The sequence below is a fragment of the Babylonia areolata genome, chromosome 26 (assembly GCF_041734735.1).
Source record: "Babylonia areolata isolate BAREFJ2019XMU chromosome 26, ASM4173473v1, whole genome shotgun sequence".
In the NCBI taxonomy this organism is placed as follows: Eukaryota; Metazoa; Mollusca; class Gastropoda; order Neogastropoda; family Buccinidae; genus Babylonia; species Babylonia areolata.
In genome coordinates, this window is record NC_134901.1 from 16,841,302 (window position 1) to 16,856,301 (window position 15,000).

A 15,000-nucleotide genomic window follows, 5' to 3' on the forward strand; every position below is an offset into this window, starting at 1 on the left:
CAGGTTTGAAAACGACTGTATGACACTTCCTGACATGTCTGCTTCTTCCTCCTTGAAGCCTTGAAAAGGAAGTAGGTATAAACACCCTTTTATTTACTTCTGTCCAGATGACAACGCAACATTCGTTGAATAAGTCAGACTTTTTTTTTTTTGCCCTTTGTCCGTCCTGGGTTCAGAGATAATGAAAATCATTTCGATGTCAAACCACTTTTGAGTGATGGTGCAAAACAGAACGTGTTTTTTCCCCCCAAATCTTTTTTTCCCCAAACATGTATGTCGCACATGATTACCACTTAAGCCTGACAATAAAGGGTCATCACATCAGGCTTTTTGTCTTTCGTCTAGGAGACAACAAAATTAACAATGCCCATCTCGCACTTAGTGAAACTAACAGTCTGAAAGAAAGAAAAGAGTGGTTTGGGGGGGGGGGGGGGGGGGGCGGAGGTGTGGGTGTGGGGGAGTATTTGGGTTCAACTAAAATGTCCTGTGCGCTTCTACTTGTAACTATGCCAAAGACATTTTTAGGCTCCCTGTGATATATACATACATTCGTAAATGACAAAAAAGACACACACACACACACACACACACACACATATATATATATATATATATATAAAAGACGATTTATTTCTTGAAAACAAACCTATACGCGCGAGCGGAAAAGATGAAAACAAAAATATCCACCAGCATTATGGGATTACAACACACACACACACACACACACACACACACACACACACACACACACACAAACTATAGAAAACGATCAAGTGAAATTTTCGATCATCACCACCACAACAGGAAATAATTTCAGGCGTAAATCATGCCGGGACTCGTCAATTATCATCGTTATTATTGATACGTCCTGTATACAGTTAGACACCGAACTGTAAGCGTTTTACAAGCACCGAGTCATTAATCTTACACCACAACAGGCAGCCCACCTGGATGGTGCCGGCTGACAGCTGCCTTAACCCTTTCACCGCCAGTCAATTTAGAGTGCAAAATTACCTTGTACTGTAACACACAGAAAAGATGGTGTCTAAGAATAGCTGGGGATTCCTCCTGCAGTGTGTTGAAAATATGGCCAATCCTACCACCGGACATTAAGAGCAGAAGGTTCATGGATAACAGACCCATGATCTGGTCACCTTTCAGTGACATGCGTCCTCTACCTAGCGTGTGCATAAATGCGAGTTTGGCAGTGAAAGGGTTAAGGCGCTCATCATTCGTTTCCTGTGTCATTCAGTCAGGATACAGACACACACACACACACACACACACGGTCATATACACACATGTATATCGAAGATCCAGACACTACACACACACACACACACACACACACACACACACACAATGTACATCAAAAGTCCTGACTCCAGAAGCTCCCATCTTACCGTGTGCTTTGTGGGACCATTGTCCGGAGTGATCTCTGACAGCTGGTCGCTGACAGAGGTTTTGGGCGACTTGTCTCCATTGGTGTCCTTCCAAATGTCGTCAGACATTATTTCCCCTTTGATACTGTCACGACCCTTCTTTCGGTGCTATATTCAAAACAACCGGCTGGGTAAAGCTTTAATAGGATCTTTTTCTTTTATTCAACCGGTTAGTTGTTCGCTTACGTGTTTCCGTTTTTATGCTGGCCTATACTTTTTTTTTCTTTGTTGTTGCTTTTATCCTCTTCCCTAAATCGTCTTGAATAGTGTCACTTTCAGAAACACAAGGACCAGTTTTCCTATCTCAATCTTCGGTCGTCTGATTTCTTTCTCCAGTTGTTGTTGGAAAGAAGAAAAAAATCATCAAACCGTTCATAAAAAAGGGTTGCGAAAGTACTCGGTTTTTTTTTTAATTTATAGTATTCTTTTTATTATTTTCCCTAACTATGTACCACTATCAAATTTGGAGAGCAAACGGAAGACGAAGAGGCCAGGAGAAGCTCCGACAGCAATGTGAAAACCGGGGCCTGCCCACCCGAGCACTGTCCCGTGTTCGCAGCGTCACTGCCCAGAGGTAAATGACAGTCTCCCTGTCTGCCCCGAGGACACAAACCCTTCCAAACTGTCTTATCCCAACCAACATCCCTTAAGTGTCTGCCTAGATAAAAACCTACCCTATCCCTCACTCCCGCCACCCCCATGCCATGCACCCCCCCCCCCACACACACACACACCCCTACCATCTCTCCTTGTCCCCTACCCTGGCTCGGCAACGCCCTTTTCTTTCCACCACCCCCACCAACCTACCCGGCACCCGAGAATGGAGCGAGCAGTGACAGAAAGGGACATCTGGAGAGGACGTGTAGTGACTGAATTCCTGCCACACAGCTACGTCATCCATCCATCATGCACTTAGCTCTCACCGACATTCTCAAGCGCAGCTCGCGCAACCCACCCCCGTCTTTCAAAGCCGACAATTAATCGATGACAATCCCTCACTGTTGCCTCACAACTCAATCACACAAATTTCGGATGAGAAGTTTGGGGGCTGGGGGGGGGGGAGGGGGGAGGGGGGCGGGCACTGGTGGTGGGGTGGTGTTTGGCTCGGAACGTGCAGGACGCACCGCTACCTGTGACAGATATGTCCACTTACGCGACTCCAGCTGAGGGTCAGATGGTCAAACGGGTTCCCTGACTGATAAACAGCAGATAGCCAGGCCAGGTAATGAACCACTTGTGAGCGGGTTCTGGGTGGCCATGGTCCACTCGCTCCGTGATCTGTCAAGGCCGCAGCTGGCTGACTTTACACCTTGTGACCCCGGTGTACTGTTACCACCACGCCTGCACGTAAGAGGTTTTGTTGTGGGGGTAAATGTGCGGCAATGTTGTCACAGAAACAAGTACAGGTATTAGGATCAGGCAATGTGTTTTCTAGCTGATATGAAATGAGAGAGAAAGACAGAGACAGAGAGAGAGAGAGTATCAAGACTCAAATGGTTTAATGACGTAAACAACATGCTCATATCAACAAGTGAAAAACAAGCTTCTTCCTTTTCCTCCCTTCCCTCCTCCCTGCACACATCACGCTTTTCACAACATTCCTCCGCACTTCATAAACAATACACAACAATCATAACTACCGTTGTGCACACGCACAATCTTGGTGGTCTGCTGTTGGAGATAGTAGTTATGTAAATCAAGGCCACCAACCCGATTTCATAGTCGCAGAGAGAGGGGGGAGGGGGGAGGGGGGCAGGAAGACAGAGACCGCAGCTGAAGCGAAAGAAGAGAGAGAGAGAGAGCGAGAGACAGACAGACAGACAGACAGAGAGAGACAGAGACAGAGAGAGACAAAGAGAAATGTCACATGATTCAAATACCATGGGTCAGTCTAGCTATCTGCACAACTGATTAGAAATACAGTTTCGCCAACATTCAACGAAACATCAATCCAAATGACGTCTATAAATGCTAAGGACTGATTTCAGAGATGGAACCGTAGTATGTGAGATCAGTTTCCCTGAGTCTCCCTTCGCAGCCTTGAACTGTGGTCAATGTATTGTGCTAAGCTAACTGAATGTTTGGCATCACACTAAAACGTTGAAGGATCTACTTTTAGTTTATCCATACTTTTCTCTGTAAAAACAACAACAACAACATATAAAACGTCTAAATTCTCTGGTTACTGTACACAACGACAGAAAATGAGGCCCAACTTCAAAGCGACATTTACACAAAGGACAACTCGACCCCTGAGTCAGAGGAAAGGCGTAATTTATATTTTTAGGTCAGACATGCCGAACTTGAATCAAATGAAGATGTCTCGAAGTTGTTGCTTTAACTCTCTCCATACGAACGGCGAAAGAGACGACGTTAACAGCGTTTCAGCCGAATTACCATCATCAAAATATTGCAAGCAGAAGGCTCTTATACTAAAGAGGTGAATGTTGACAAAGAATACCACAATTCTGACGACGGAAGCTAAAGGTTGGGTCATTCAGACACCCACTGGACATCCGAGGGGTCTGTGTAGAGGAGAAGAGGACTGGCCGTACTGAGTGAGTTAAAAATACATTCGAAGTGTTTCTGAAGATGACTGAGTTTACGACAATCTGTACACGGATTAACTTCAACGATCCTTGATTATTTCATTCCACCCTTTTAACCAACAGTCAGATATACGTATGAATTAAGGTAGAAACTAGTTAATCTCTTATACCCCTTGGGGGGCGAGGAGTGGGGGGGGGGGTGAGGGGGCGGAGGAGGACGCAAATTTCAAGTGACTCAGCGATCAAGGAAACAGAAGGACGTAGATACATTTACTTTTATTGGGGGGGTTTTGCCTCGTTTGTTTCAAGATACAAACCTCAGTTCATCTCATGGATGTACGATCATCGAACACCAGGAGGACGAGCGCAATAGCCGAGTGGTTAAAGCGTTGGACTTTCAATCTGAGGGTCCGGGGTTCGAATCTCGGTAACGGCGCCTGGTGAGCAACGGGTGGAGACATATCAATGTCAGGTCAACATATGTGCAGACCTGCTTGTGCCCGAGCCCTCTTCGTGTGTATACGCAAGCAGATCAAATACGCACGTTAAAGATCCTGCAATGCATGCCAGCGTTCGGTGGGTTATGGAAACAAGAATATACCCAGCATGCACACCACCGAAAGCGGAATATGGATGCCTGCAAGGCGGGCTGATAACGGTCATATATGTAAAAGCCCACTCGTGTACCTACGAGTGAACGTGGGAGCTGCAGCCCACGAACGAAGAAGAAGAAAACGAAGAACACCAGGAGGAACACAAAGTGTCCTGGCATCAGTGCTTATACGACATGAAATTAATACTTTACAACACAACAGAAACAACACATTCATAGCAGTGAGGGGTGGGGCTTGGGGGTGGGGTAGGGCAGCGTGTACTATTTCATCCACCCTCCGCCTCGTGGTAAATAACGAACTCCCCCTTATCCTCTACGAAGAGTGTGTATGCACAGTCTGGTTTTTGTTTAATTTGAGTAATGATCACGTCGTGAGCGGGCCTGTTTTGTCTGTACTTGACGCTAACTGGGACACACACACACACACACACACACACACAGACACACACACACAACCAAAAAGAACACACACACACACACACACACACACACACACACACACACACACACACACACACACACAAAACAACCACGGTTACGATCTTTTTAACTAGCATAATACGTAACATCATACGAGTGTATTTTCTTTCTTTACGAAGTAAAAGTAAAATATCCACTTCTTTTTCTTTTTTCCCCCTTTGGTTGCTAACTATTGGTTTCTTAAGTGCAGAGGTGATACGCGCACGCGTCTCTGTGTGTGTGTGTGTGTGTGTGTGTGTGTGCACGCGCGTGCCTTCATATGTATATGTGGTTTTATGTATGTCTTGAGGTAGTTTAAGTACGTCCGTGTCAAACATCAAAAGAGATCTTTGAACATACCATCTTTGAACATACCTCGGAATGAATCTATTGAAGTAGTATAGAATCAACAATGAGACGATTTTGTGTGATGCTTTGACAAATTTGTAAACCCGAAGATGGAATTCAAAAACAACAACAACAACTACTGGAAACAACAGTGATGATGACTGTGATGAGCAGCAGCATTACGACGATTTTTTTCTTCTTTTTTTTTCTTCTTCTTTCTTCTTCTGTGTTCGCGCGCTGCAACTCCCACGTTCACTCGTATGTTATAGAGGGGTTTTTACGTGCACTAGTTTTTGACTCACTTGTGTAAACAAAGTGAGTATGTTTTAACCCGGTGTTCGGTTGTCTGTGTGTGTGCGTGTGTGTGTGTGTGTGTGTGTGTGTGTGTGAGTGTGTGTGTGTCCGTGGTAAACTTTAACACTGACATTTTCTCTGCAAATACTTTGTCAGTTGACACCAAATTTGGCATAAAAATAGGAAAAATTCAGTTCTTTCCAGTCATCTTGTTTAAAACAATATTGCACCTCTGGGATGGGCACAAAAAAATAAAAAAAGAAGCCTAATTATATGCAAACTGCATTTACTGTTATATTTATATTTTTTGTATTCTCTAAACTTGGCACTTTGATCTGATATTCTGACCCAACAACAAGAGCAGTCATTATTATCATTTTTTGTTCAAACAGGAACTTCTTTTGCTAAGAATGGAATTTTTATTTATTTTGCAAACGTTTTGGTGCAGATAGTAAAAAAGGGAAATTACTCTGTAATTAATGCTTAGGGAATTAATTTATCACAAGTGAGACTTGAAGGCCTTGCCTCTCTTGTTTTCCCTTGCCATGAAGGCAGCGTTACTCCTTTTTCGTTTTCTTCCCTGATCGAAGTGCGTGCTCGCGCACGTTTCTCCGTATCATTATCATTATTATTTGTTTGTCTTGCAAGACGGCTACACACTTCACAATGAAATTACACTAAAGATAATTCCGTAAAAGAAAAAAAAGGGAGGTGTGTGTGTGTGGAGGGGTGGGGGGAGGGGTGTATGGTCTTGGCCAAGCCAACTATTTTGCATACGTCTGAATTTCGCCTGATGTCTTCTTTCGTAGTGAATACCAGTAGGCCTAGTCGGTCAAAGAAAAGATTCTTGAAAACGTGGCATAAACCACCCATTAAACACACACCCACACCCATACCCCACACACGTGCGCGCGCACACACACACCACACACACACACTCACACACAGAGCAAGTGCAGAACTGAATAGAAGTGGCCAATATTACCTCTCTTTTTTTTCAATTTACGAATTATCTCCCCTTGAAAGTGATGTTACAGAGACAAATGTAGGAATTACGCGGAGGTTGTATCTCTCCTGTAATACACCCACCCCCTCCAGCATCTGTCTCTCCCAGTTTAACCACACAAAAACGAAACCGCCTACAACATATCTGAGACACGCACGCATGCACAAACCAACCAACCATAGGCATAATACAATGGTGTGTACACATGCACGGGTAAACAGCAAGCAGTTAGCCGGACAGCAAGATAACCAACCACACCAAACATGCCACTGCTCCACTAACCTCCTGTGTGCCTTTTCTAATCACTTAAAATGGGAAATCAGGACAAAAGATAAGAAAAACAAATAAAAATGCACGCAGGAAAAAATACAACAAAAAAAAAAGAAAAAAAAGTGGGTGGCGCTGTAGTGTAGCGACGCGCTCTCCATGGGGAGAGCAGCCCGAATTTCACACAGAGAAATCTGTTGTGATAAAAAGAAAAATAAATAAATAAATAAATATATAAAGTTATGAATCACTGCTTCCTAGGTTAAACACACACACACACACACACACACACAGATAATTCTCTCTCTCTCTCTCTCTCTCTCTCTCTCTCTCTCTCTCTCTCTGTGTGTGTGTGTGTGTGTGTGTGTGTGTGTGTGTGTGTATAAGAAATATACATATGGAAAAAATGTTAAAAGACGTTAACTCTTAATACACTGTGGTGAATACTGACAAATGATTTCCAAAATCAAAACGTTTTACATGGGTTAATCTGGATCATTTCAAACCCAAGTTTGAGAAATCAACAAGCACTAAACACGTTTAAAAACGTGACGTCATACTTAAGGTCTATAACAGAACAAACACCAACTGGGTGACTATCCCATCAGTCGAAGATGGGGCGGGGGGTGGGTGGGGGGGGGGGAGACGTGGGGGGGCGGAGGGAGGATGGTAAAGGAGAGAGAGGGGGAGAGGGGGAAGGAAAGTAGAGGGCGAGCGGGAGCTCTGAGACAGAAAGGACATGAGACACCGATACAACACAAATCAACATTCAGCGTTTTTGGTTTTTGCATTTGTGTGTGTATGTGTGTGTGTGTGTTTTAAATTAAGGGCTTGTTTGACTTCAACGTTTATGAAGCTGGCCTGCTTTCCACAAGCAGTTTTTGTCAGTGTGCATGCACGGAGGAGACAGACGTGCCCCCCAGATCCCTGCACTACAGTGCTCCTTTCACCACCCACCCGGCCCCTCCATTCATCACACACGACAACAACAGGACGAGGAGGGCTGTCAACACAGAACACTGGCCCGACTCTCAAACAGTACTGCAGCCTGGAAACAATGGCACCCACTCCTCTGTTCAAGGGGAGGGAGTGAGCGACAGAGACCGGAGACTTGGAAACAAAGACACGACGAGAGCTGAAAAGTCACAGTGAGATGAGTTTGACGACCTACTGGTGTTCGCACTTTAGCCCAGTTTAGGTCAAGTTGTTCGGTATGTGGGTCTTGGTTATGTTCTTTCCGTTGAGGTCGTTGAGGTCGCGGAGTTGGGTGGAAGAGGGCGTTGATCGGGGAATGGAGTCCTGGCTGTCTGTCCGTGGACTGAGTTTGGTTGGCTGTACAGCGGTGAAGACCGGCCTGGCTGTCGTGGTGAAGAGCTGGCTCTGGAGGGATGAGGTACTGGCTGTCTGTAGAGGGATGGAGTCCTGGTTATCTGTAGAGGAGTGAAGTCATGACTCTCTGTAGAGTGGTGAAGTGTTGACTTCCTGTTGAGGGATGAAGGCCTGGTTGTCCTTAGAGGGGTGAAGTCCTGCCTGCCTGTAAGGGGTGAAGTATTTGCTGTCTGCAGACAGGTGAAGTCCTGGCTGTCTGTAGAGGGGTGACGTCATGGCTGTCTTTAGAGGGATGAAGTCCTGTCTGTAGAGGGATGAAGTCCTGGCTGTAGAGGGGTGAAGTCCTGGCTGTCTGTAGAGGGGTGAAGCCGTGGCTGTCTGTAGAGGGGTGAAGCCCTGGCTGTCTGTAGAGGGGTGAAGCCCTGGCTGTCTGTAGAGGGGTGAAGCCCTGGCTGTCTGTAGAGGGGTGAAGCCCTGGCTGTCTGAAGAGGGGTGAAGGCCTGGCTGTCTGAAGAGGGGTGAAGTCCTGGCTGTAGAGAGGTGAAGTCCTGGCTGTAGAGGGGTGAAGTCCTGGCTGTCTGAAGAGGGGTGAAGTCCTGGCTGTAGAGAGGTGAAGTCCTGGCTGTAGAGGGGTGAAGGCCTGGCTGTCTGAAGAGGGGTGAAGTCCTGGCTGTAGAGAGGTGAAGTCCTGGCTGTAGAGGGGTGAAGTCCTGGCTGTAGAGGGGTGAAGTCCTAGCTGTCTGTAGAGGGGTGAAGCCCTGGCTGACTGTAGAGAGGTGAAGTCCTAGCTGTCTGTGCAGGGGTGAAGTTCTGGCTGTCTGTAGAGGGGGATGTCCTGGCTGTCCACACACACAGAGATGATTTCCTCGCTGTTCGTCTGAGGTTGAAGACCAACGGAATGCGAGGTATTTCCGGGGAAGGTCTATCCAGAGGTGAGGTCTGTCCGCGGGTGAGTCCTGGCTGTCCGCCCGTCTGTGAAGAAAAGCTGAAATTCCACATCCTGGTCTACAATGTTATTACGTATCTGCCTTCTCTCTCGACCTCCTCCCCAACCATCCCACTTCTTGTTGTTTTCAACTGGAGGAGATGAAGGATGTCTCTTTGGGGATGATCTTGACGAATACAGACTGTCCGTCCCAGCAAACATCAACAAGACAGAGCGACGACATAGCAAAGCAATGAAGTGCTGTCGACTATAGGTAATCACGCAAAGTTGATTGTTGCACGTCTGTGCATGTAAATCAGTTCTTGGAAAGAGGATGGCGAGGCTAAACCAAATGAACAATCTCTCTCTCTCTCCCCCTCTCTCTCTCTCACGCACACACACACACACTCTCACACACACGCACACGTACGCACACATGCACGCACGCACACACACACACACACACACACACACACGCACGCACGCACACACACACACACACACACACACACACACACACACACACACACACACAGTGGAATGAGTAAGAAGGGAAAACAGAGAGAAGGAACTGACTCCAAAGAACACCATATAACATAGTTAACTGTTCTCCTCTTAACTATGGCATGTCATCATGGTTATTTTACATCAATTTGGAGAATAATGCAAACAACAACAAAATATCTTTTATTGGGGGCTCTCTACCCCCGAAAGCGGAGTATGGCTGCCTACGTGGCGGGGTAAAAACGGTCATACACGTAAAAGCCCACTCGTGTAGTACAAGAGCGAACGTGGGAGTTGCAGCCCACGAACGACGATGACGAAGAAGAAAACAGCTCTCTGAAAATGGCGAATACTGAAAGTAATATATGAAAAAACAAAAATAAAAAGATTGAAGGTAATATTCTATAAAGAAAGCAAGAAATGCTCCAAATGAGCGCCATGCAGCCATTAACTCTTTCCATACGAACGGCGAAAGAGACGACGTTAACGGCGTTTCACCCCAATTACCACCATCAAAATATTGCAAGCGGAAGGCTCTTATACTGAAGACGTGAATGTTGACAAAGAATACCATAATTCTGACGACGGAAGCTAAAGGTTGGGTCATTCAGACACCCACTGGACATCCGAAAGAGTCTGTGTAGAGAAGAGAGGACTGGCCGTACTGAGTGAGTTAAACGCACAAACCACACAGTCAAATATAGATATGAAAACGCTTGAAACCCCAGCAGTAGCGTTAGTTTTAATCTTCCAAGGGTCAGTACTGTTGCTTTTAAATGAAAACACGTCAGTCGGTTAAAACATTGTGTTAGTCAGTGGTGCTTAGTGGGAGGTCTTGTGTTATCAGGCACTGTCAACTGGTGGTCATCAAGGTATACACCGCACTTACCTGTCTTCACTGCTGCTCATGCTGTCTCTCTCTCTCCCTCTCTCTCTTGTGTGAGTGTGTGAGAGAGTCTCTGTCTCCCTCTCCGTCTGTCTCTTCCTCTATCTAATCGCTCGCTGTCCGCGATAAACACTCTACACGTACACTTATTTCATAACTGTCTACATCTTGCGTCGGTATTTTACATGAATCACACACAAGTTTGTTTACTTTTTTTCGTAACCTGTATTGAAGCATGCATGATGTACACACACACACACACACACACACACACACACACACACACACACACACACACACACACACAACACACACAAGCGCGCGCAAACATACACACATACACATACGAGTCACTTTTTTCCTCCCCAGAAGTTTTTCACCTTTCTTCGTCTAAAATCACATACAGTTACAGTGAAAATAACTACAGAACGAACGAACGAAAACACACACACACACACACACACACACACACACACACACACACACACACACACACACACTAAAACACGAGGAGGTGATATCAACCAAACCAAATCAAGTAATCGGACAATTAGGTCTTACCTTCTAGCACCACGTAATTTGTCAGTATCCATGCAGTGACAGTGATGGCTTGATGTAACCTTAGCTTCTGAACGAAACGCCCTGAACATGTACAACTGATGGAATCAAGACGGACTTCTTATCAGTTATCACAGTCAGTTCTTTCGATCTCGAATCAAAATCACCAACCCAGCTGCTCCGGACTTTTCCCACCTCGTTTCGACATTTTCAGTTGCACTTAGTCTTCGATAAATATTCGATAAATACGTAGGTACAAGCCAGCATCAGCTGCTTGTGTGATGTGTTGGGCACTGTCTTGCTGGTCGTTCTAGTGACTGACACCATAGAAGTAGGCGTGTCCGCACAGTAGCTTTGTTCTGCCCCGAAGGCTGGAGTATTTCTGCCTGAGTGGCAGTGCAGACATGGTAATTCACGTAAAAACCCACTCATGGCTATGAGTGTACGTGGGAGTTTCTGTCCACCAACACAAATGGAGTAATATCATTTCTTGTTTTTCAGTGTATTTTCAGAATTCATATTTCATTGAGCAAGTCTTACAATCAAACTGTGACGAGAAATAGACCGTACTAAACACCTGTCCATTAGTTACACATCTGATACCAGTTAAAACAGTGCGCCAGCTCTCATATCACAGCATTATTTCTGTTTTCTCCTCCACCTTAAACACGCTTCTAACACAAGATCTAGTCGTTCAGCAAATAACACTTTTCAACCGATCCAAACCGACGTCTACTTACTTCGCCTAACAGCGACAGTTATTCCCCTTTACACTCCAGTTTTGCACATTTCCGATTTCGTATCCTAAATTCAGGAACCTATCTAAACAAAATAATACTTCGTTGAAATAGCTCCCTGAATTTAGGATGCTAAAACAGGGCAGTAGTCTACCCACATACCACCATTGTCAGCAGAACAGAATAGAGTGACTTTGTTCAGCACAACGACCACCACGTTCTGTTCCCAAAACTGCCAAGAACTTGTGTGCAAAATGCGGATCGCTCACTGCTGAGCTGATGCGAGGTGCACGAAAAGCACGTGATTTTGTGTCTGGCAGTGCTGGAAATGGCGAGAAAAGTATGGTCAGAATAAAACGTAGATGAATTCGTTGATTTTTTTTTTTTTTTAATCTCACTGTCAGTGGCCAAGATACTATTGTCTTTAAGAGGTAATGTCTTGTTTTAGCATCCTAAATCATTGCACCTGTCGGTTACATTTACATGGTTTGTGGGACGAAAAACGGAAAAAAACAAGATTGTGGCATTTTAGTTCAGTGACTGAATCCGCATCAAAATTGTGTAAACAAAACAAAACAAAACAAAACAAACAACAAACAAACAAAAGCCCTACAAAATAAGAGTCGAAATCCACTGAAAATGAGTTACATCTACTAATGGTAGCAACGTTTCATACATGCACAAAAATAGCCAGTGAAATAGGTGCAGTAGTTTTGGATGCTAAAATAGGACTTGGAGATACGTTGAAGAACATGAATTGTAGCATGTCTTATTTTGATAATACCTCCTGGAGTCGCGTTGTGGTGTACGGGTTGAAACGAGTCATTCTGATGTTCTCCCGGGTCTAGGTTCTCCCCAAATTTACTTTTACTTTCAGTTATGTCAAAGTTTCCCTGGGTCTGTGTTCCCCCAGGTCTGCGTTTCCCCCAGATGATGTTGTCTGGGTCTTTGGACTATATTCCCACAAGTTTATTGCCATTACTGACCACTGTTGACCACATCCCCTTTCGGTATGTTCCACAGGGGACACACCAGTGTCCAAAATCGTACTGTGCATCAGTGTCCTAAATCGTACCCCAGGACTGGTCAGTGTCTTCCCCATGCTGTTTCGGTCCCCCAACGACATCATTCGAATATCTGTCCCAAAGTGCCCCCCACCCCTCGCATACATACATACATATATACATACATAGACAAATGTTTCTGATTTTATTCTATCTTTTGATACATTCCGTGCATATTTAGACATTTGTAATGCTTTTTTAGGGCCTCTTTACAGGTTTTCACCACAAACCACTACAGTTTGGCTATTGCTAACCACTACAGACCGTTACCCAAAAGTGTTTAGATGACATTATTTCGTAACATGTAAATTATTATGATGCCTTGGCAGGCTTTTGACTGATATCTAACCATTGCTGATCACTAACAGCAGTAAAATTACATTAGTATGAGATGGTTATGTATGTTGGGTGGCTGATAGAAGGGGGTATTAATCATGCAAGAATTAAGCAAATTCATTTTCGTCTGTCAGGTTTTGGTACGCTGTATCCTGGAAACAATGTTTTATTGGGTTCGTGGAACTGTACGATCAGTCATTGCAACAGACAACAGATAATTCTAAGGGCAACAGAAAATAATGGGTGACAGTCAGAAAAAAAATGCCTAAAGTCAAACAAAGGAAACCTTCAGACTGAGCTCCAGGAAATCCGTGATAAAACATTACAAAGGTACTCACTCCAGAAACTCGTCCTACTCTCCACCCACCCCTTGCTACCTATCGTCCCCCCCCCACACACACACACACGCCACCATCATCACCATCACCACCACCACCACCACCACACTCCATTCCCTGTAACCGTTACCCAGTCCCACTCCACACCATCACCCCTCAACAACCATCTACCTGAAGATCTAGTCATCAGCCCCATCCACATGTAATATGCGGCTTCCGTTCAAACGTGTGTGTGTGTGTGTGTGTGTGTGTGTGTGTGTGTGTGTGTGTGTGTGTGTGTGTGTGTGTGTGTGTGTGTGTGTGTGTGTGTGTGTGTGTGTGTGTGTGCAGTGCGTACATGTGTGAGTATGCACAAGTTTTTATATTGATATGCACTTGCATGTGTCCTAATTTCTGTTCGTGTATGATTTTCGATTTATATTCGTGCCTTGTTATGTACTATACCACCCCCACCCCACACCCACCCCCAATATTCCTTGTGACCCCGGTACATTTGGTAATAAAGAAAAGACATATTATTTTCTGTTCTATTCTATTCTATTCTTACCTCCTGTCCCTTCACCCGTGAAACTGCTTCCGGTCCATCTCCACATCAATCCCTCTCCCGTCCTATTCCCCCAATACCTCCTGTCCGTTCACCCGTGAAACTGCTTCCGGTCCATCTCCACATCAGTCCCTCCCGTCCTATTCCCCCAATACCTCCTGTCCCTTCACCCGTGAAACTGCTGCCAGTCCATCTCCACATCAATCCCTCTCCCTCCCGTCCTATTCCCCCAATACCTCCTGTCCCTTCACCCGTGATACTGCTTCCGGTCCATCTCCACATCAATCCCTCTCCCTCCCGTCCTATTCCTCCAATACCTCCTGTCCGTTCACCCGTGAAACTGCTTCCAGTCCATCTCCACATCAATCCCTCTCCCTCCCGTCCTATTCCCCCAATACCTCCTGTCCCTTCACCCGTGAAACTGCTTCCAGTCCATCTCCACGTCAATCCCTCTCCCGTCCTATTCCCCCAATACCTCCTGTCCCTTCACCCGTGAAACTGCTTCCGGTCCATCTCCACATCAATCCCTCTCCCGTCCTATTCCCCCAATACCTCCTGTCCCTTCCCTGTCCAAAGTGTCTCCTATTCTCTTCCCCACTTTCCACCTATCCCTCCAATCTTGTCTCATCATTCCTGTGTATACGCACGCAGAAGATCAAATACGCACGTTAAAGATCCTGTAATCCATGTCAGCTGTTCGGTGGGTTATGGAAACAAGAAAAAACCCAGCATGCACACCCCCGAAAAGGGAGTATGGCTGCCTACATGGCGGGGTAAATAAATAAAAACGGTCATACACGT

The 15,000-nt window shown here is 45.4% G+C and overlaps 1 protein-coding gene across 1 annotated transcript in view; it reads right to left on the reverse strand.

Moving 5' to 3' along the window:
- LOC143300771 (H(+)/Cl(-) exchange transporter 7-like) overlaps positions 1-2,062 on the reverse strand; it is a 44,429-nt gene extending 42,367 nt beyond the window's left edge. Inside the window, exon 1 of the mRNA XM_076614699.1 lies at positions 1,404-2,062. Coding sequence (XP_076470814.1) covers positions 1,404-1,511 — 108 coding nt within the window. The 5' untranslated portion in view covers positions 1,512-2,062. The remainder of the gene's footprint in view (positions 1-1,403) is intronic.
- Positions 2,063-15,000: the final 12,938 nt, after the last annotated feature.